This window comes from Osmerus mordax, chromosome 1 (assembly GCF_038355195.1).
Source record: "Osmerus mordax isolate fOsmMor3 chromosome 1, fOsmMor3.pri, whole genome shotgun sequence".
Taxonomy (NCBI): domain Eukaryota; kingdom Metazoa; phylum Chordata; class Actinopteri; order Osmeriformes; family Osmeridae; genus Osmerus; species Osmerus mordax.
The window spans coordinates 980,660-1,002,679 of NC_090050.1; the positions used below are offsets into that span (position 1 = coordinate 980,660).

At 42.1% G+C, this 22,020-nt stretch overlaps 1 protein-coding gene across 1 annotated transcript in view; it reads right to left on the reverse strand.

Moving 5' to 3' along the window:
- Positions 1–220: 220 nt before the first annotated feature.
- The window catches only part of LOC136943034 (protein NLRC3-like), a 112,090-nt gene continuing 90,290 nt past the window's right edge, over positions 221–22,020 (reverse strand). Inside the window, exons 9-13 of the mRNA XM_067236175.1 lie at positions 12,562–12,732; positions 11,441–11,611; positions 9,103–9,276; positions 2,755–2,801; positions 221–889 (exon numbers count right to left, since the gene is read on the reverse strand). Of these exons, the coding sequence (XP_067092276.1) occupies positions 351–889; positions 2,755–2,801; positions 9,103–9,276; positions 11,441–11,611; positions 12,562–12,732 (1,102 nt within the window). The 3' untranslated portion in view covers positions 221–350. The remainder of the gene's footprint in view (positions 890–2,754; positions 2,802–9,102; positions 9,277–11,440; positions 11,612–12,561; positions 12,733–22,020) is intronic.

Below are 22,020 nucleotides of genomic sequence, written 5' to 3' on the forward strand. Positions count from 1 at the left end.
CTACCCAGTATGGAATCATCTCAGGATGTGGGTAAAAGTGTCCTATTACTGGTCCTAAATGTAGTGTTTACATTGTGTGTGTGTGTGTCTAGGACCACTGGGTCACCAACAAACACACAACTCTTCTATCACCCTGTATAAAACATATTTATTTCTCCTTATTTAGTCAGTAAGACACTATTTAGTTCATCACATTCAGTGGAACTGAGATCGAAGACAGGATTGTTGTTTGTCAACAATTAAAACATTCTACACACACCAATATTTACAAACACTCTGGGATATCAATTACAACCGTATATAGTTCAATCTTCAATGACATCTGTGAGCACAGTGTGTGTGTGTGTGGGCTATTCTACCTGACACAGGGAAACTGAGGAGTCAGAATCTTCAACACAGAACGCAGGATAGAGGGGCTCAGTGAATGTGTTGTGGAATGTCTGCAGGTGGGTCAGTGTGTCAGAGGAGACTGTGTAGAAGGACAGAGTGCCGGCCGGCCAGTCCAGATACACTCCTACTCTGTGGGAGCTGGAGGGGGGGACAGGTATGACAGTTCTCTTCTTATTGTGCCTGGCAGAGTAACTGTTATCATCCCAGTACAGGGTCCAGGATTTGTTATTGTATCCAAGCACACAATCATCATCCCCTCCTCTCCTGCTGATTCCTTTATATGTCACTGCTATATAAACCCATCTTCCACTCCTTTCTGCCTCCCAGTAACAGCGCCCAGACAGACCCTCTCTACACAGCACCTGTGGACAGTAGTCAAATCTCTTTGGGTGATCAGGATACGGCTGCTCCTCTCTCCTCCATGTCACCTTTCTGTTCTCCTCAGACAGAGAGAGGTTTCTGTGTGCTGTGTTTGGGTCCAGTGTGAGCTCACAGGCATCTGATGGGGGAGACCAAGACACAATATATTACTGATCATCATCATTCACATTAGAATGTCTCCCTCTTCCTGCCCTCCCCCCTTTCGATCTCTCTCTCAATGCTGGTATCTGGCTATCACTCTCTCACCACTCTTCCTCTCTTTCTGTTCCAACCTCTCGACCCTGCTCACTGTACCGCCTTCCCTCACCTGCAACCTCTCTCCCTCCACATCGCTCTCTCCATCATCCCTCATCTCTTTACCCCTGATATGCCCCCATCACTCCATCTTTCTATCCTCTTCCTGTTCCCTCCACATTTTAATTAATTATTTCTTTCTCTCTCTATCCCACCCCTCTCTACTCTTTACTTTTCTCTCCTCATCCTCCTTTCTCTCTCAACTATCCATCCTGTGTTCCTCTACAACCACTTTGTTCCCATGGTCTCCCCCTCTCTCTCTCTGGATCCTCATCCAAGGTAAGGAGAGGTAAGGAAACAAGAAAGGAGAGGGGGAGAGAGGAGGAGAGGACAGGGGAGGAGAAGAGAAGAGAATCAAGAGAGGAGGGGGAGAGGGAAGGGGGAGGGGGAGGAGAAGAGAGGGGGAGAGGAGAGAAGAAGAAAGGGGAGGAGAGGAAGACATTGAGAGAGGGGAGACACTATAAAATGGGTTGGTCTGAAGTAGCTACATTACTAGGTGTGGTTTGGGCGTAATGTGCAATAAACTAATCAGAGCGTCATCTCACATTCCCTTTAAGAGCAGGCGCTTGTTCCACGGCGGATTGCTATTATAACGGCGGAATTGCCAGGCGCACGCCAGGAGCGGTTCACAGCCGAGGAGACAGACGTTCTTGTCAGGGCCGTAAAAGATAGAGAAGTGACATTGTATGGGAAAGGCAGAGCAGTTTCCTCATTGCACTAAGTTGCCCACTCATGCTGCTCATTCAAATTCTTATTCTTATTTTTATATACATTTTATTTTTTTAATTGTTATATTTTTAAATTGTTTAGTTCTTAGAATTAGTTTAACTATTGTACTTTTTTACTTAATTTAAGACCCGTATATGTTTATTGTTTGCACCTTCCTGCCACAGTAAATTCCGTGTTTGTGTAACATACATGGCGAATAAACCAAATTCTGATTCTGATGGGGATGGGAGAAGAAACCCACCCAAATTAGCTTTGGTTAAACAGGCGTGGGAGGAAATTGCCACAATTGTTACAAATCAAGTTCACATACATAGAGATTTCTCATGAAAATCTTTTTAATCATTTCATCGTTTTTCCTGGTCTGTGGCGGAATTGTTTTCTGAAACTGCAAAATAGCACCAGGGAACGTTTGCGCCGGAACACGCCTCCTTTTTTCGCTGAGCCGCCCCCGGGAGCGCAAGTTCATTCCCTAATTTACCGACGTGGGTCTGTGAAGGGAAAAGTCTGCTGTGCGTCGAGTGCAAAATAGGAATGATGCTTGCGTCGGTGTACAAAGTCAATTGCGCTGGGTGCAAGATAGGGCCTGCTGTATAGGGCCAGATGAAGGGAGGGGTGGAGGAGAGAGGGAGAGGAGGGGAGGGGAAGAACGGAGAAGAGAGGAGAGATGATGAAAGGAGATGTGAGGAGAGAGGAGATGAGAGGAGGGGAGAACAGAAGGGTGGAGAAGATGGGATGACAGGAGGAGAGGACAGGAGTGGGAAAGAGGGGAGGTGAAAAGGGAAGAAGAGAGGAGAGGGTGAAGGGATGGACTCACACACACAGTAGACATGGGGATAAAACTGTTAAATTACTGCTCCTAAATGTAGTGTTTACAGAGTGTTGTGTCCCTTTTTGACCTCAAGTCACTAATGGTATTGTCCCTTGTATGTGTACTAGAACCAAGTAGCAGTCAATACTCACATTTCCTAAGGCCAGGTTTGATCCAGCACTCTCCACCATGATCCACACTGTAGAGATAAGCAGAGGAAAGATGAGGATGAGGAAATGACACTTCACTTGTTGCTAAGTGACTTAGCAACTGACTTATATTTATATCTTTATCATCAGAGGTGTATTCCAGAAAGCAGTTTTTACAAACTATGACCCTAACCCTGAACTCTGACTTGATGATCCCTGAGATGGGAAGGTCAGTTATCACTTCCAGAACAGCTGATCTGAGTTAGTCCAATCAACTGAGTATAGCAAAGCACGTGCATGACATCATTACTGTTAACTATGTATTTCCGGTTCTGATACTCTTACTTTGGTGAGACCAGATGTTGTTACTGCATAATTACTGCGTGAGTTGTACAGGTGAACATGGAGCGTGACCATTAAACTGTGTTTTCTATGAGTTTAACATTGGTAGCATAGGATGGCTGCCGCAAGTTACAAGATTCCGGCAACCTTCGACGAAGGAAAGTCGTATGAAAGCTGGAAAAATGAAGTCGAAATGTGGACACAAGTTACAGATCTTGGAAAAAAGAAGCAGGCCCTTGCGGTGGCTTTGGCGCTGACTGAGCGAGCGCGAGAAACAGCTAAGTACCTATCGATGACCTGAACAAAGATGCTGGTAATTGACAACTTTGTTAAATGCACTTGATAAACTGTTTCTGAAAGAAGAAAAGGACATAATGTATGAAGCATATTCAAATTTTGATTGGATAACGAGAGACAGTAACGTGTCAATAGGTGTGTTCGACATCATGCAGCGCCGGCGTCGCCTGCAGCCGGCTGCAGCCAGCTGCCTTGAAGCTGAGAATGCCATTGGCTGCTTCAAGTCAGCCGGGCTGCAGGCGACGCCGGCGCTGCATGAAGTCGAACGCACCTACTGACACGTTCTACATCATTGACTTTGAGCAACGTTACTTAAAGGGGTCATTGACTGCAAAACCGAGTTTACCTTGTCATAGTTGAATAACGACAGTTCGGTGGGTAAAATGGACATACAGTGAACCTCAAGTCCCATTCTCTTTCCTATAAAAATCTCACAATTAAAATTGTGTAATTGAGGGTCGCAGTTCAACCCTTAATTACACATTTGCTCGAACCATTTCACCGAGGACAGTTTTGAAAACCTGGGACAATGTAAAGCCTATAACCCGCACCCCACCAGAATGGGAGCTTTGTGTTTGTAAATCAGATTTTAACCCGCACTGAAATATATGCCGCACTTGATAAGGGAACAATGATAGAGCTACCAAGCAAGTAGGCTATAGGCGATCTTACAGCATGCTGTAAGACACAGTTGTGGATAGTATGTCCATGCGTGGCAAAATCCATTGTTATGTCTACAAAATTATTTTAGATATTGTATAAGTTTAGCTAGTTTGGCGTCCGCAGTGATGCAGGCTCTGCATCGGTCCGTCGTGGTGGAGAAGGAGCTGAGTCAAAAGGCGAAGCTCTCTATTTACCAGTCGATCTACGTTCCTACCCTCACCTATGGTCACGAACTGTGGGTAGTGACCGAAAGAACGAGATCGCGAATACAAGCGGCCGAAATGAGTTTTCTCCGCAGGGTGTCCGGGCTCTCCCTTAGAGATAGGGTGAGAAGCTTGGTCATCCGGGAGGGGCTCAGAGTAGAACCGCTGCTCCTCCACGTCGAGAGGAGCCAGTTGAGGTGGCTCGGGCATCTGATCAGGATGCCTCCTGGACACCTCCATGGTGAGGTGTTCTGGGCACGTCTCACTGGGAAGAGGCCCCGGTGAAGACCCAGGACACGCTGGAGGGACTATGTCTCTCGGCTGGCCTGGGAATGCCTCGGGGTCCCCCAGGAAGAGCTGGTGGAAGTGGCCGGGGAGAGGGAAGTCTGGGCCTCCCTGCATAGGTTGCTGCCCCCGCGACCCGACCCCCGGACAAGCGGCAGATGACGACGATAATTTTAGCTAGCTTGCAAATACTGAGGATAGCTACCAAAGTTGAATTAGCCAATGTCGTTAGCGATGCTAGCTAACGTTGGTTAGCTAGCTTTATATAACATTTCACTGGGTCTTGTAGCTGTTTGATTTACTGAAATTATTATGAAATGTTATGTTCTACTAGCCATTTGCCTACTTTAGCAAGTCACTGTATTTCCAAGACCTGATAGTGTAACTGAGACAACAAAGTAAATAATTCCTCTTTCAATAGCCCCTTTTCCAGTGTTGAGCATTAAATTAGCTGCATGGTCTGTAGAGATCTTGGGACAAAGCCACTTTTTTGTTCTAAAACCGGGCTATATGCCGCTTCGAAATATAAGCCGTACAACCACAAGAAAACTGTAAAATCAAGCCGTGGTTTTATTTCCGAAAAATACGGTAGCTAACTGAAGCTGAGATGAATCACGATAGTTTGGTTGCTAAGCTGTAACGTTACCCACCTAAGTCGATCCCGTTTGCTTCGACAACAGAAGTGGAAACAACTAACGTTATCATTTTAAATGATATCTAGTCAATCTGTTGAAAACAGTGTTGTGTAGACACAATAGATTTATTTGCACTTTTTTATTTCAAGTCTCCATCTTCGATGTTTCAGTGAGTGCTGTTGGCCGTGTTGCGTCTTTGCTCCGCAGCTTCACTCATTGTAGACCAACCAATCAGCGTGCAGCTTATCTAAATATTCATTAACATACCATAAAAGGGAGAAAACCGCTCGTTTTATTCTAGGGCTATTTCACAGGGTGCATTAGGGCGCATAGAACAGCACCCGGGCCATTTCAGCCCATCCAATGTTACATACCCTATTTGGAGACCTTAAGGAAGAGTGTGAAATACCCTATAAAATGAGTAAATGACCCCTTTAAGGATGCCCAAGTACAAGATGGAATTGCCCGATGCTGTGTTAGCTTTTAAGTTGCTTGACATGCATGTGTAGAAAAGATCGCTAGTTAGCACTGACGACATGTACGGATTTAACATTTGCTTCGATGAAGTCAGCACTGAAAAGGATTTCTGGAGGGAAGACATCTGCTCAAACGATGGGAATAAACCAAGACATTGCCTATGTCACTACTGAACAGAGGCGCCAAAGGAGCAGATCGTCGTGGCCGAAAGGTAAACAGTGTGAAAGAAATGTTGGGCTTATGTACAATGAATGTGTTTTGATAGTTTACAGTTGGCAGAAAAGGATTTGGGTCAAAAGGGTGATTCTATCTTCTATCTTGATACAATGGAGATTAGAGTTGCCTCCTGCAGTTTTATGACCACCTAACTAGGAGACGAAATGTGGGTGGTTTGAGAGTTCTTGTCTGTACGGTGATTGTGGATGGACCAATGACTTTTGAGAACTGTGTGGTATAAAATGGTTCTAGGGGGTTCAGGGCCATCAGCTGGGTAGTGCTGGTGTCTGCTGGACTCTCCAGCCACCATTCTAGAATGCTAGATGGAGCTGTTTGGAATTGTCTATCTACATTAAAGTTAAGAGTCTAAAGATGAAGTTTAATTGGTTATGTAATGTTGGATCAAATGGTGGACAGGACACTGTATCAGCTAACAGCGGGCATACTACTGTGCAATTAGACAGAATTTTGAGAAATTAAAACATGTTGCGCCTTAAGTTATTTGCACTTGCACAAATGCTCCTGTAAGGAGTTGGAAAGACGGGAGGTCGGCAAACTTGGAACACAACTTTGTGCGTCGTTTATTCAAATAGGCCTACAAAGACATAACATTACATTTACATTTAGTAATTTAGCAGACGCTCTTATCCAGAGCGACTTACAGTAAGTACAGGGACATTCCCCCCGAGGCAAGTAGGGTGAAGTGCCTTGCCCAAGGACACAACGTAATTTTGCATGGCCGGGAATCAAACCGGCAACCTTCTGATTAATTAACCTTCAGACATCTGACCCAAGACAATATTGAAGACAATATTTTTTTGACAGAAAACGTATGTAGCTACCTTTGGGGCTGAAAAAAGCGGAAGTGGCTTAAAGTGCAATACCACCGATGGTCGCCAGGGTCTGGCTCCAAAAAAACTCTGGCTCCAATTGACCCTCATTCAAAAATGGCCAAATTCACTCATGAAAAACATATTTTTTTACAATTCATTATGGTGTCATTAGCTGGATTCCCTTATTTCTATCAGTGTCCTAGTGGTCCATCTGAAAATTCTTTGAGAATTTAGTAGATAGGCCTCAAAGACCTGTATATTTAGGATTGGCTATGTCAACCCCAAATATGGTTGGCGTGGCTATATGGTTGGCTTGATTGACAGTCTGGAGTGATTGACAGCCCGATTGGACAAGGGGGTCTTCTCGATGGAAGCTAGCGATGTTTGCAGCGACTTTGCGCGGTTTAGTAGCCAGCGGCATATAGTCATGTAGAGGAGAAAGGACATTAGCGAGGTGGCTTCACAATTGGTCTGGACTGGGTCAGAAAAATGACCCGGGACTTTGAAACACAGACCGGCCCACGGCCGTGTATTATTATAATATATTTTTTTCTTTTTGCATTATGCTGCGGCTGTTTGATCGGTGGTTCGGGAAATCTCCCGACTCTGCCCGACCCTGCTTCTCAGTCAGACCTGCCCATGGGCCCGCCTTTTGCCTCTCCACAACCTCGCCCTCTCGTCCAAATATGATCACTTCTGGCTCCAAAAACCCAAGATGGCGACCAGGAAGTGCAAAAATGGAGGCTTCAAAACGGGCTTTCACAAACCAATGGGTGACTTCACAATGACTATGTCCATTATATATACAGTCCATGCTAGCTACGCACAATGTATCCCAGACCTCACTGCGCCCTTAAAAGTGCAGGGTCCGCTTGAACCTGTCCATAGATTTATGTACAAATAGTCTGCTACACTCCCAAATATATTTTGAGGTCGCACAGATAACATTTTGGGAGCATATTCAACAATAAATGACCGCAATTTTGAGCCTTTCCATGTGGTCATTTTGTATGAACAATTTATTCATTGAATTTAAAGAAAATGTGCCATATTGTGTTATGTATTGTTATCGGGGAAAGGATCTATATCAGGATATGAGATGTTGGTCATATCGCATAGCCCTACTGCAAGCTAAAATAAAACAGCACATTATCAGTAACACATTTAAATTTGGGAAAATATGAATAATTGCGTTGAGGGTCGATTTAAAGTGTTCGCCCCTTAATGTTCTGCCTGTGCCCCTGAGTAGGGGCTGGTCTGGAGCCCTGGATGAGGAAAGGACACCCCATGGCTCGGAAAGAGGAGAGAGGGAGAAATTCATGGTTTGTTAACCCTTGTGTTATCTTCGGGTCATTCTGACCCATCAGTCATTGTGACCCACCTTGGTGTTGCGACAAATTTACCTCATAAAAAAATAAAGTGAAGCATTTTCTTTTAACTGTCGGGCTGTCTCAGACCCCCCACATTGGAATGGTTAAAAGAAAATTATTTTAATTTGTTTTTGTATTGGGTAAAATTGGGTAAACACAACGATGGTTCGTTATGAACCTTTGGGTCATGTGACCCGAAGGCAGCACGAGGGTTAAACAAAAGCTGCCAGCAAGCAGGTTAGGTTAGTTACCATCAGTTACCGTGGTAATTTTACCAGAGTTTGTGTTTCCTCTCTTTCTGGAACAGAAAACCCAGAGTTTCCCTCATCTCAGGGTTAACAAACTCACTGTTTTCACTTAAACCCACTTTATGGAATAAACCCCAGGAAATACAATTATGATTGTAGCTATATATCATAATTGCACTATAGGCTATTGTAGATTATATAGGATGTATCTCTTCCTAACTAACTGTCCTAAATTACCATGCAGTCTGTAATTGTATCATCATGAAATGCAAGGCCTATGAACATACTTTAGCGACCTGCACAGACAGATGTGTGTTGCATGTTGGGCTGTTGGTTGGGTTGTGTTTGCCATTGATCAGTGTTTGCGGGGTCTGGCATGCCAATCAACCTTCTATCTGCCAATCACAGGAATGCCCAGAATGTTCTGTTGCAGGGCATCCTGGTGGTTGGTGGAGGGGCATGGAGGGGGGTTGGGCAGAAGGAATGGGGCATTGTTAAGACCAGGTTTAGCCATTTTTTGTTCTTCCTGTTATGCCTGGGTTTTAAGAGAGCCGGTCACTATTGTTCTGTGTGCTAGTAACATTCTTCTATTTGGCGTAGGCTACGGCCAAACAGTAGCCTGTGTACTGTTGGGTGAATAAACCGGAGATTCTGAAACGTCATCGCATGCCTGGACAATTGTTGCTTTCTGACCTAGTCAGGTCATTACAATACTTAGATGTCTATTCAATGTTAAGCAACATTACATTAAGAGGTATATAAAAACACAAACATCTCCTTACTTGAGTTTCTCCAGTCTGCAGTGTGGATGCTTCAGTCCAACAGAGAGCAGCTTCAATCCTTTTTCTCCTGGATGATTGTAGCTCAGGTCCAGTTCCCTCAGGTGGAAGGGGTTGGACCTCAGAGCTGAGGCCAGAAAGGCACAGCTTTCCTCTGTGACCAGACAACCTGACAGCCTGTAGAAAGAGGATCAATGTGGTGATATAATCCATCTGGGCCCCCAAAGTGAGTCAGCACAGAGGGGTTCATTTGGCAGGTGCTGCATGAAGTTGAACATATAGCTATCGACAACACAGCTGACAGGTTAGGCTCTCCCTGTCAATACACATAGTAGAAAGAGTTTTGGTTTGCTAATGTTGTTGCTAATGCTCTGACATTCTGGTTCCGCTTTGGATGCCATCAAGCGGGATCTCTGGTCATAGTCAGTCCTTCACTAAGCAATCAGCATTCATTAGCAGAATGCTAACGTGTTATGGGAAACAATGATTACCCTGTAAGAAATCGAAAGGACATAAGTACACTTTCATTCAACTTTCAACCTATAATCCATGTTAAACATGCAAAAAGTACAATCAAATCTGAGATTTCTCGATGACAATCAGGCGAAAGAGACAAATTGAGCTATTTAGCTCCATAGACTCCCATTCATTTTGTACTCGCCCGCGATCACTCCCAGTGGAACTCTGGTGGAACTGCAACAATATTCGGTACAATGGGGCTTAAAGGCCATATGGCAGGTTAAACACTACTGTTGATTAATGGGTACATCACGAAGCACTCAATATATGTATATCATTTAAAATATCTCCAAATGGTGTCTCCAAATGGTGTTAAAGACCAGTTTTTGGTGTTAGCATTAGCATATTAGCAATCGGCGATGACGTCACGTTGGGGAGTCGTGAAGGAGAGAAGCCTCAGCATAGTACTAGAACTATGGCGACTGACTGGGATGAAGAAGAGGTGGCAAAAACCACCAATGTGTATGATGGCCCACAGCCGTATAATTTCGAACCAAGTAGACATGAGAGGGCAAATGAGGAATTGCCGAGACCAGGTGGCCGTCAAAGCCAATTAAATGGATGGTCTGAGGAGAATGAGTGGAGAGTTGGTGAAGTGTCCTGGTGAGTTGCTATTATTTAGCAACGCAGCAACGATCTCTGGAGCTAGTCTACGAACAGCAGTGCACATATACAATTTCTTTTTACTGTCAATGAATAGCACCGATTGAAAGTCAACGTTTTCTTTATATCTAGTGACAGTGAAATGTTATATACAGCTAGCAAACTAACGTTAGCTAGCATCGCTAACGCTATTGGCTAACTCAACTTTGGTAGGCTATCCTCAGTATTTGCAAGCTGGCCAGTGCAAGTACAGTAACATGGCATTTTATTTTGTTTGAGTTTAAACTTTTCCAGTGGGGCAGGTACATTTCTCTGCCCTACAAAAAAAAAACACTTGTCCCGGACAATCATGTCGTTAGCTGTAGTTCAGATAAGTAGACTAGTACTACCGGTAAACTTATCTAGATCTAGAAAGAAGACATCATGCTAGCTATGGGCTAGCTTTGGGCTAACTTGCCAGTCCCACCTAGAAATCCCTCAAAGATCATCCCTAATTAAATATTTTTCCCGACGTTGTAAACACATTTCCGATTAGATGTCCCATGTTTTGATGGTACTAGCAGAGACCATATTAGACAGTCTCTGGTACTAGCCTAGTGTTTATTTCTAATCGATTTCAATGGTCTCAAAGCGGGCTTTGGTCGGTCGTCTCCCCAACGTGACGTCATGCAATGCATTGTGGGGGAAAGAAGAATAATTGCAAAAAGTAGCTACTTTTTCGTATTATATACCGTTTTGTGACACCCAACAACATCAAATACAATGGATGACAGTTTAAATGTTTATTACCAACAAGGAAATAGCGCAAATTCGTTGGAAAAATGAACCTGCCATATGGCCTTTAAGATTTAAAATTCAATTAAGCTGTATTTTATTACCCTTTGGACAAGGATTGTTAAGACTACCCAAAGTGACTGCAATTATGTTGCACATTCAGAAACAGTTGCATCAACATTTTCATTCTGTCTAAAATAAACAAAAACATGAAATAAAATAAAAGCCAATAATTATGTACAGTATGTTTTAGAGTGTTTCAGATGCAGCAAATCCACCTGTTTCTAAACAAATTAGTCCTCACTGATGACTAAAAGGCATATCTCATTCTTGGCATGAAGTTTATAAACAACTTGAGACTAAACTCTGTTGTCTAAATCAACCATACAAATACATTGTACGATTATGACTTGACTATTGTCTCATGTAGAACATAAATACAGACCTCAGTGTCTCCAGTTTGCAGAGTGGGTTCCCCAGTCCAGCAGAAAGCAGCTTCATGCCGGCATCCTTCAGATCATTGTTACTTAGATCCAGTTGTCTTAGGAAGGAGGTTGACTTCAGCACTGAGCCCAAAGAATCACAGCCTTCCTCTGTGATGTGACAGTCTGACAGCCTGTAGAATGTTATCATTAGAGAGGGATCACAAACACTAATACCCTATAGAGGTAGAAATTCAAGCTATTATTCACGCTTTTTTCTGGTTTGTATAAATACATGTCAGGTGCTAGCCTTTAACATTTCATTTTGGCCATGGATCAAATCTATAGCCTACTCACTGGAGGCCCTGACAATATCTGCCACCTTCCTCAAAGCAGCATTCTGCTGAAATCTATCCCTGTAGGCAGGGAGACTCGGATCATATAAAAACGGGAAATCCCCAAACAGCTGTTATAACTGTATCTTCCATCACCATTGATAATAAAAGTGAGTGGTAAACAGAAGGGTCAACGTCATGCTCCCACCTACATCCTGTACGTTTATCGGCTTCACGCCATGCACATTTGTATAAAGTTATTAAATCAATAACCTAAATCAATCCGATATCTGTGGGTGTCGCAGGACTGTAATAAACATGACGAATCATTAAGTTCGGACCGGAACTAATGATTAGACAGCATTTTGACCCAATGCAATGATTGGACGGGCTACTTGTCTGTCTGTTTACCATATGTAAGGACATACAGATTGTTAAGACGACCTAACAAAAGACTGCAATCATGTTGCACATTCAGAAACAATTGCATCAACATTTCATTCTGTCTAAAATAAACAAAAACATGAAATACAATATAAGACAATCATTATGTACAGTATGTTTTAGAGTGTTTCAGATGCAGCAAATCTGCCTGTTTCTTATCAAACTAGACCTCACTGATGACTAGAGTTGAAGGCATATCTCATTCGGCCGTGCCAAATGACGTTGTGTCCTTGGGCAAGGCACTTCACCCTACTTGCCTCGGGGGAATATCCCTGTACTTACTGTAAGTCGCTCTGGATAAGAGCGTCTGCTATCATGTAAATGTATAACTTTACTAATGTCTCATGTAGAAAATAAATACAGACCTCAGTGTCTGCAGTTTGCAGAGTGGGTTCCCCAGTCCAGCAGAGAGCAGCTTCATGCTGGCATCCTTCAGATCATTGTTACTTAGATCCAGTTGTCTCAGGAAGGAGGTTAACTTCAGCGCTGAGCCCAGAGAAGCACAGCCTTCCTCTGTGATGTGACAGCCTGACAGCCTGTAGAAGGGAATCATTAGGGAGGGATCACAAACCCTCTAGAGGTAGAAATAAAGAATATCAGTCTGATCATTTTCTATGTTGTGGCGAGTAACTGTTGCAAGCTGAAAACAACAGGTGGACAAGGGGTTGTCATATAGAGCTTCTCTCCTCTGGAACAGACTTCATGTTTTAATTAGGGAGGCTGGCACTGTCTTGGTGTTTAGGGTTACATCAAAAACTTAAATCTTTATTTGAAGTGTTATTTGTACCTTTGCATTCTCTAATATTACTTTCCTACCTAATATTAACCTGCCTGAGAAGCTGATTTCACTGAGCTGGATTGTACAACCATCCTGTCTAAAGTATACTGAGACATCATGTGGTCTTCCTGAGGTATTTCTAAATCATATAATGTGAGATGTAGGCCATCAGTGAATATTTTGTTCTAGACTGTCTAGTGTCTTTCTGAGCCAGTCAGATCACAATTCCCCTCGTACTAGGATCAATACTAGGTTGAGTATCTCTTATGATCAATGCTATGAGATCAATGGCACTGTCTTACTGACACAATCAAACTATCAAAGATCATGTTCAAGAATTGTTTGCTTAATTGTGTCATTGTGACATGAAACTTAAAAGACTTATTCACCAGTGAGATAAAATAACACAATACATGCTTTAGTATATTTTGGAATGGTTCTACCACAGTAATGACCACATACACAGTACTCCTCATGATACTGGTTCAGACAGTAGTGACCACATACACAGTACTCCTCATGAAACTGGTTCAGACAGTAGTGACCACATACACAGTACTCCTCATGCAGTACTGGTTCAGACAGTAGTGACCACATACACACCACTCCTCATGATACTAGTTCAGACAGTAGTGACCACATACACACCACTCCTCATTGAGTACTGGTTCAGACAGTAGTGACCACATACACAGTACTCCTCATGATACTGGTTCAGACAGTAGTGACCACATACACACCACTCCTCATGATACTGGTTCAGACAGTAGTGACCACATACACACCACTCCTCATAATACTGGTTCAGACAGTAGTGACCACATACACACCACTCCTCATGATACTGGTTCAGACAGTAGTGACCACATACACAGTACTCCTCATGGAGTACTGGTTCAGACAGTAGTGACCACATACACACTAGTCAGGAGTCAGGTGGCTGAGCGGTGAGGGAAGAGGGATAGTAATCCGAAGGTTGCCAGTTCGATTCACGGTCATGCCGACTGACGTTGTGTCCTTGGGCAAGGCACTTCACCCTACTTGCCTCGGGGGAATGTCCCTGTACTTACTATAAGTCGCTCTGGATAAGAGCGTCTGCTAAATGACTAAATGTAAATGTAGTCCTCATGATACTGGTTCAGACAGTAGTGACCACATACACACTAGTCCTCATGATACTGGTTCAGACAGTAGTGACCAAACACACAGTACTCCTCATGATACTGGTTCAGACAGTAGTGACCACATACACAGTACTCCTCATGATACTGGTTCAGACAGTAGTGACCACATACACACCACTCCTCATGATACTGGTTCAGACAGTAGTGACCACATACACACCACTCCTCATAATACTGGTTCAGACAGTAGTGACCACATACACACCACTCTTCATGATACTGGTTCAGACAGTAGTGACCACATACACAGTACTCCTCATGGAGTACTGGTTCAGACAGTAGTGACCACATACACACTAGTCCTCATGATACTGGTTCAGACAGTAGTGACCACATACACACCACTCCTCATAATACTGGTTCAGACAGTAGTGACCACATACACACCACTCCTCATGATACTGGTTCAGACAGTAGTGACCACATACACAGTACTCCTCATGGAGTACTGGTTCAGACAGTAGTGACCACATACACACTAGTCCTCATGATACTGGTTCAGACAGTAGTGACCACATACACACTACTCCTCATGATACTGGTTCAGACAGTAGTGACCAAACACACAGTACTCCTCATGATACTGGTTCAGACAGTAGTGACCACATACACACTAGTCCTCATGATACTGGTTCAGACAGTAGTGACCAAACACACAGTACTCCTCATGATACTGGTTCAGACAGTAGTGACCAAACACACAGTACTCCTCATAATACTGGTTCAGACAGTAGTGACCCCATACACACTACTCCTCATGATACTGGTTCAGACAGTAGTGACCACACACACACTACTCCTCAGTCATCCAGTCTGGATGTGCTCACAGATGCTGTGACAGATGTCAAAAATCAGCTGTATACCAACACGCACCAGGGTGAGTTCTAATAACGACTAACCCTGGTTCACGGCTAAACTCAGGAGACTGAGGTTGGACAAGGAGGAAGCGTCCAGGAGTAGGGACAGATCCAGGTTCCAGAAGTCAAAGACCAGGTTTAGCAAGGTGGTGAGAGAGGCTAAATGACTGTACTCTCAGAGACCACAACACCTACCCCTACTAAGCAGCTGGGCCAGACTCTGTCTCCCCAGCCACCCTGAAGCACAGGGTGAAAACACGTGTCTGACTCCCGGTCTAGCAGGAGAATTCCTAAATCCAAAAGAGAGCAGAATTGCACCTGACCCTGTGTGTATTATTTGATTACCTCACCACCCAGAGAAGGGAGAATGTAACTGTAACTGCTACTTTTAAATGGTTTACTATTCTCCTGATTAGATTTGTTAATTTACTGTCATTTATTATTCTTAGATCATATTCTTAAAAGAGACATAGGCCCACTTTCCCAGACATGGATTAAGCCTAGTCCAAAAGCAAGTAAATCAAATTAAATGAAGATCTCCATTGAAAACGTTTTTAGTATAAGACTAAGCTTAATCCATGTCTGGGAAACAGGGCCATGTTCAAAATCTCATTTCATGGAGCACTTGGCTGACCAGATGTTCTTCAACTGTTTGGTCATCTACGTTTGATGAAAGCATGCAATAAATGAACATCTGTGCACAAAACATTTTTCTTAAATAACAGAAGTAAAAAGATTGTATTGGTGCAATATAACCTGTAGAAATACTGGTATTAATTCAACCTGAGGGACTTTAAGCAATCCCCAACTGACAGTCAATATGTTTTGTGTTTGAAATCTTACTTGGTATGGGGCACTTGGTTGACCATCCCTGCATCTCAACTAGAATACTACCATCCAATAAATGTGACTATCCAGTTATATAACAGTGGCACATCCAAGATGACATCATCTTGCTAATCATGATCTGGCAAATTAATTGTGACAATGGTTATGTTAAAGTAAAACTGAACATTTCTACCTCATTAGTGTGTTTGCTGCAAGCAAAAACACTATTGTTATTCTGCATACTTATTATTTGTGTGTTTGCTGCAAGCAAAAACACTATTGTTATTCTGCATACTTATTGGGTGTGCTTTGCCTTCGGCGAGAGCACAACCTTTGTTCTCTCACATATATATATATTTTTTTTTTTTTTTTTTTTTTTTTTTTTTGCCCCCCTAAAACTCAGTCAATATTTGGCCTACATAGACAACGTAGGTGTCAAAAGTTTCGTCTTGGTAGCGATTGAGTTGCTTCTATTGGAATTTACGTTCCGTTGCATGGTTTGGGCTTAAGTTAAGTTTTTGTGGCGAAAAGTGAAGCTAACGGTGGCTAATTTGCTAGCCACACACAGTCACTGACGTTACTAACGTCACTGTGTCACTAACGTCACGAAAACACGCGTGACTACCTTTGGCAGAACATTCGTTTCGCATCTGTTAACTTGGGGGATAGCTAGGCTAACTATAGTTTTACTGCAAGGCAGCTGCAGAAACGCCACAAGAAAAGAGGCCAGGGTGATAACTATTTCCTCATTTTACTTTGTGATATGACACACAATTGTGATGTGTAATGTACAATATAAGCTGATATTATTAAGGAAGTACATCTACTTTCGGAAACAGTAGTCTACTATTTCACTGAAGTATTAGCATCATGACATTAGCCTGTGTTGCCCGGGCAACACATACTACAGTGGTCTATGATGTATCTGTTTTCAATCGTTAAAATAAACATTCCTCACATATACATTTTCGTTGTATGATTTATTCTGACATTAGTAAACGATTTGTTGGTGAAATTACCATTACCTGTGGTTTCAAACCAGTGTAGCTCACTGCAACGCTGTAGCCTACCCGAGACACTAGTGTGAGTAGCTAACAAAAACTCCTCAGCTGTTCAAGTCAAACGGCGACAGAACATGTTCGGCACTCCCCTTACTCAAAAGTCTTTCAATAGTTGAAACAATCTGACTACTAACCTGAACTTCATTGCCACAGCCTAAACTTTGTCAATCTGTTCATGAAAATAATTAATTTCAGCCTAAACCGTACAACGGAACGTTAAATCGAATTCAACCAACGCAATCGCTACCAAGACGAACACAGCAGTAGTCTAGTACTGTACTGTAGTAGTAGAATTTACCGGGGCAGCTTCTCCACACAGGGTTATATCGCATTTTGCGTTGTTACTGACAATGATCGCTACCAGTGAGCTTTTTATGAATGAGCGATTTTCCACTAAATAAATGTCAAGCTTATTTACGTTTTTGGGGGCATATTTTCAGTTAGCAGATGGTACTGTTTGAATCGCGATTCTATCTTCTGCCGGTAAAGTCGTAGAATAATCTTCAAAGGGGGTTCTTTATTAATGAATGAATGCAATATGAGTAGGCTAAATGCCTGAAAATATCACGAGAAGGGACAACTTAAAAGGACGTTTAAGTCATAGAGATTAGGTCCATTTTTACACCGGTCTGCCAAATGTATTCGTTTTGATTCAGCCTGTCAGCTGCCTCTTGCAGGGGAAATGAGAAGACATCATATTTCATCCTACACTTCACTCGTATTTTGAGTTGTAAATGAGCAGCAAAAAAAAGATGCTTTTAAATCTATGTAATCTTTATAAATAATAAGTAGGCCCGATGCATTTTTATATAAAATATACAGACCCCTGTGCAACCGACGCAAGCAAGCACACCCTACAATTTCCCCAGAAATTGTACCCTCTCTAGTTTTTTTTTTTTTTTTTTAATTTCCTCCCACTTTTTTCCGTCGCCTACTCCTTTCACACCGTTTAAGCTAGAAACACCGTTCAAACTTCATTTGATAAGGTCTGAACTGCTCTAGTGTGCTATTACTTTTCTCATTGATAACTTTTAAAGTTTTTAAGGTATTAAAGTTTAAAGTGCAAAAAAAAATGAATGGGTTTCAATGGTTCAGAATGTTCAAGTCAAATTCAATTGTGACGTCATGCACTGACAGAACAGTTTCTCACCGTGTCAATTTTTGACACTGTTTAACACTTTCCTGCCTGAATATGCAGACTTTTTCAAATAATATACCTGAACTGTTTATACCATTTTGAAGACAAGATTTAGGGCTTTCTAATGATGTAAATATGTATATGATCATGTTAGGAAAATCATCCTTTATCAAGACGATTTCACAGAGCCATTCTGACAAAAATCTTCTCCGTCTGCATTACTTTTTTTAGAAAACCTCATTTTTAATAACTTTCACTACAAGATCGAGGATAAGTTAGAGCGTATGAAATGTGCGTACTTTTGTCGTGAATTCAGAACAGCAAACAGATTTAAGATAGACTATTTTGTTTAAAAGTTATGACCACTGAAGTGATGAGTGGGATAACGCAATTCCAAGCTAGCGCGATGGCTCTCCATAACTAAAAACGGTTCTACTTTTTTCCACAATCGACCAAATTGGCCAAACAAGGTATGTACATTGAACTTAAACTGTACATAATCTAGCTAAATTATTTTTCTTTAAGAAAGTTTCACAGAAATCTGCAAAAATCGAGGCTCAACACTGTCATATCCGACTGTCACGAACAGCCAAACCGGGGTCACGAAAGGTTTACTGCAGCTGGCGTTACTACGAACAAAAACTTCGTAACTGAAACGTTTTTATTTTTAGGTGCCGATATTGAACACAGACGTTAAGAAACTTGTCTTTACTCTACATTTCTTCTCCATTTTCAATTTGAAGCAGTAAATCTAACACAGTAGGAATTCTCCCACGACATCCGCTCGCTCCGCTTTGACAAATATGTTTTCTCAGTCCACCATACATTAGACAAGCTAATTTTCGAGCTCTTTCAATACAAGATACAGGCCATGTTAGAGTTGATATATATATACATAATTGTGTGGGCAATGTAGAACAGCAGACAGATTTGAAATATGATCTTTTGTTTTAAAGTTATGGCCATTCTAGTGAGGAGTGCTTACAACGCTAGCTACGACTGTCATCATACAGTACTGTAGCTGCCATAGAACGGCGAAACTGACTACGTCTATCGTTCGTTACCTACAAACAAATGCTTCGTAACAGTATTTACTTTTTATCGGCGATATTGACAACAGAGGTTAAGGAACTTGTCTTTAATCAAAAGATCGTCTCCATTTTCAATTTGAAGCAGTATCTAGCTTACTGTAGGAAATCTCCCATTGCATCCTCTCTCTAGCTTCTTCGGCTAAAGATGGACGACAATGACGATGCATGCATTATTCACGCCTACGGTGTTAATACAGTCTGTAAAAATACCACTTTGACACACTTGCAAGAAATGATCCGCTGGCTAGATGTAGCCTGATCTTATTTACCACCCACAATAGTTGCTTTTCCAGTTGCACAACAAAGTCACATAATGTGACGAGATTGTATAAAAAAAAACTCACCAGGGACATCGACAACATCGGCAACCCTGCACTATGGATTATTATTTTGATGTCATCTTTAAATTAAGTGTCTGAACAGGACTGGTTGTGCAGGCACACATGATTAGTTTCTCCTTCATCTTGAACCTAAAACCTACATTCTAGGTTAGAAATGTTGACAATGACCAACAGTTGCTACGTTACAAGAAACAAGGAACCAATCCGATTGGTCAACGCTCTTCACTGTTCAAACTTTTTTCTGTTTCTACATCTTTCAATTATTAATACTTTTCAGAATGGGTTTTATTTGCCAAGAAACATCACACAGACAAGGAATTGACTGTGGCAGGAAGGTGCACACATTAAACATATAAGAATCTTAAATAAGAAGTGTACAAGTCTAACTAATACTAAGGGTTTAAAAATGTAAAAGGTTTAGAATGAAATAAAATGGCTCTAACATAACGCTTTAACATTTATGAAATTAAATAAGATACCCTTTTCATCACTCTTTTTTCTCCTTTTTCAACCGTGAGAAAATATTGCAATGCATAACAATGACAGATATACTTTTAACACTGTCTCACCATTTTGGTTTCAAAGCAACACTTTCTTTCACCTTCATACTGCTGACATACTTTTGTCTGCTATGATATTGATAACTGTTATGCAATATACTCTTCATCACTATATTTGCTCATTTTTCTAACTTCAAACTTTTTTCTCTTTCTCAATCTTTCATTCTTTAATACTTTTAACGCTTAAAAATGTATGAAAGTCAGTAAGATACTCTTTTCATCACAGTTTTTTCTCCATTTTCAACAGTAAGAAAATATTGCAATGCATAACAATGACAGATATACTTTTAACACTTTTTCTCACCATTTTGTTTTTAAAGCACATACCTCTTTTTTCTACAGGTACACTTGCACTTATAGCGGTTCATGTTCTTTAATTGTAACTTGTTTAACTACATGCTCTTATGGTTCTTCCCTTTGGCACTTACTTTGGTTGTTCACAATGTGTGCTTCATGTTTTGGCTACTCACAATGTTTTTGTGGCTATCTTGTTATTATCAGTGACCTATGCACTTTGTAAAGCTCTCTCTTGGAAGTCGCTTTGGATAAAAGCGTCTGCTAAATGAATAAATGTAAATCAATACCAAATAACTTCTTAAAGGTTAATATAAACGAAGTTTACAACTTTAGAGAACAATTTTCTACAACAAGGCCTGTTTGAAATGCTCAGAACAAAATAATTTGGCTTCAAAGTAGGTATTTGATAAAAATGAAAATAAAAACTAGGCATGAAGTGCAGACTAGATATGTAAATTAGATGGACCCCCTCCCTCCCCTTCTCCCTCCATACCTCCTCCCTCCCCTTCTCCCTCCATACCTCCTCCCTCCCCTTCTCCCTCCATACCTCCTCCCTCCCCTTCTCCCTCCATACCTCCTCCATCCCCTTCTCCCTCCATACCTCCTTCCTCCCTCCCCTCCTCCCTCCCCTTCTCCCTCCATATCTCCTCCCTCCATATCTCCTCCCTCCCCTTCTCCCTCCATATCTCCTCCCTCCCTCCCCTTCTCCCTCCATATCTTCTCCCTCCATATCTCCTCCTGCCTCCCTTTCTCCCTCCATATCTCCTCCCTCCCTCCCATTCTTCATCCATATCTCCTCCCTCATTCCCCTTCTCCCTCCATATCTCCTCCTGCCTCCCTTTCTCCCTCCATATCTCCTCCCTCCCTCCCATTCTTCATCCATGTCTCCTCCCTCCCCTTCTCCCTCCATATCTCCTCCTGCCTCCCTTTCTCCCTCCCTCCATACCTCCTCCCCTTCTCTCTCCATATCTCCTCCTGCCTCCCTTTCTCAATCCATACCTCCTCCCTGAAACACTGATATATCCAATTCCATAGAATCGTAAACTGCAAACCATGTAAGAGAGTACTACACATTTATGTACCGTACATCACCATCTGGTGTCATAAGTATGCTGTACCCAAGTGTTTCATTATTTGCTTTTTGAACATACATTTACGTGTCTAATTTCTGTTGGTAGTAGGTTCCATGACTAAATGGCTCTGTATCCCACTGTGCGTTTAAGAAAATTGGTATTAGCTCTGGGGAGTGAAAACCTACCTTCTATTGCTCGTCTAGTGGCATAGTTATGTGAGGCTACATTTTAATTTAGTTGCCTATACTGATCTGCTGGTGTTTTAGACTGCAAGAGGCACCATGTTGACAAAAGAAGTGCAGCAACCATCCTGTCAACTTTTAGCCAGTGGAGACTGGCATGCATACTCTGTATGCTGGTTCTGTAAGGACTCTGTAGAGCAAAGCGTGCAGCCTTGTTTTGTACAAGCTGTAATCTATTCAGGTCTTTCTTGGTGTCATTTGCCCATACTATCTGGCAATAATCCAGCTGTGACAGAACAAGAGAGCTAACTACCAGTATTCTTAGATCAGGTGTAAGATGATTTCTGCATCGTCTGACTGCAGCTAGTGCTTTGCCCATTTTATTGACAATAGTGTCAACATGCTTTGACCAGGACTGTGACTCCCAATAGCTT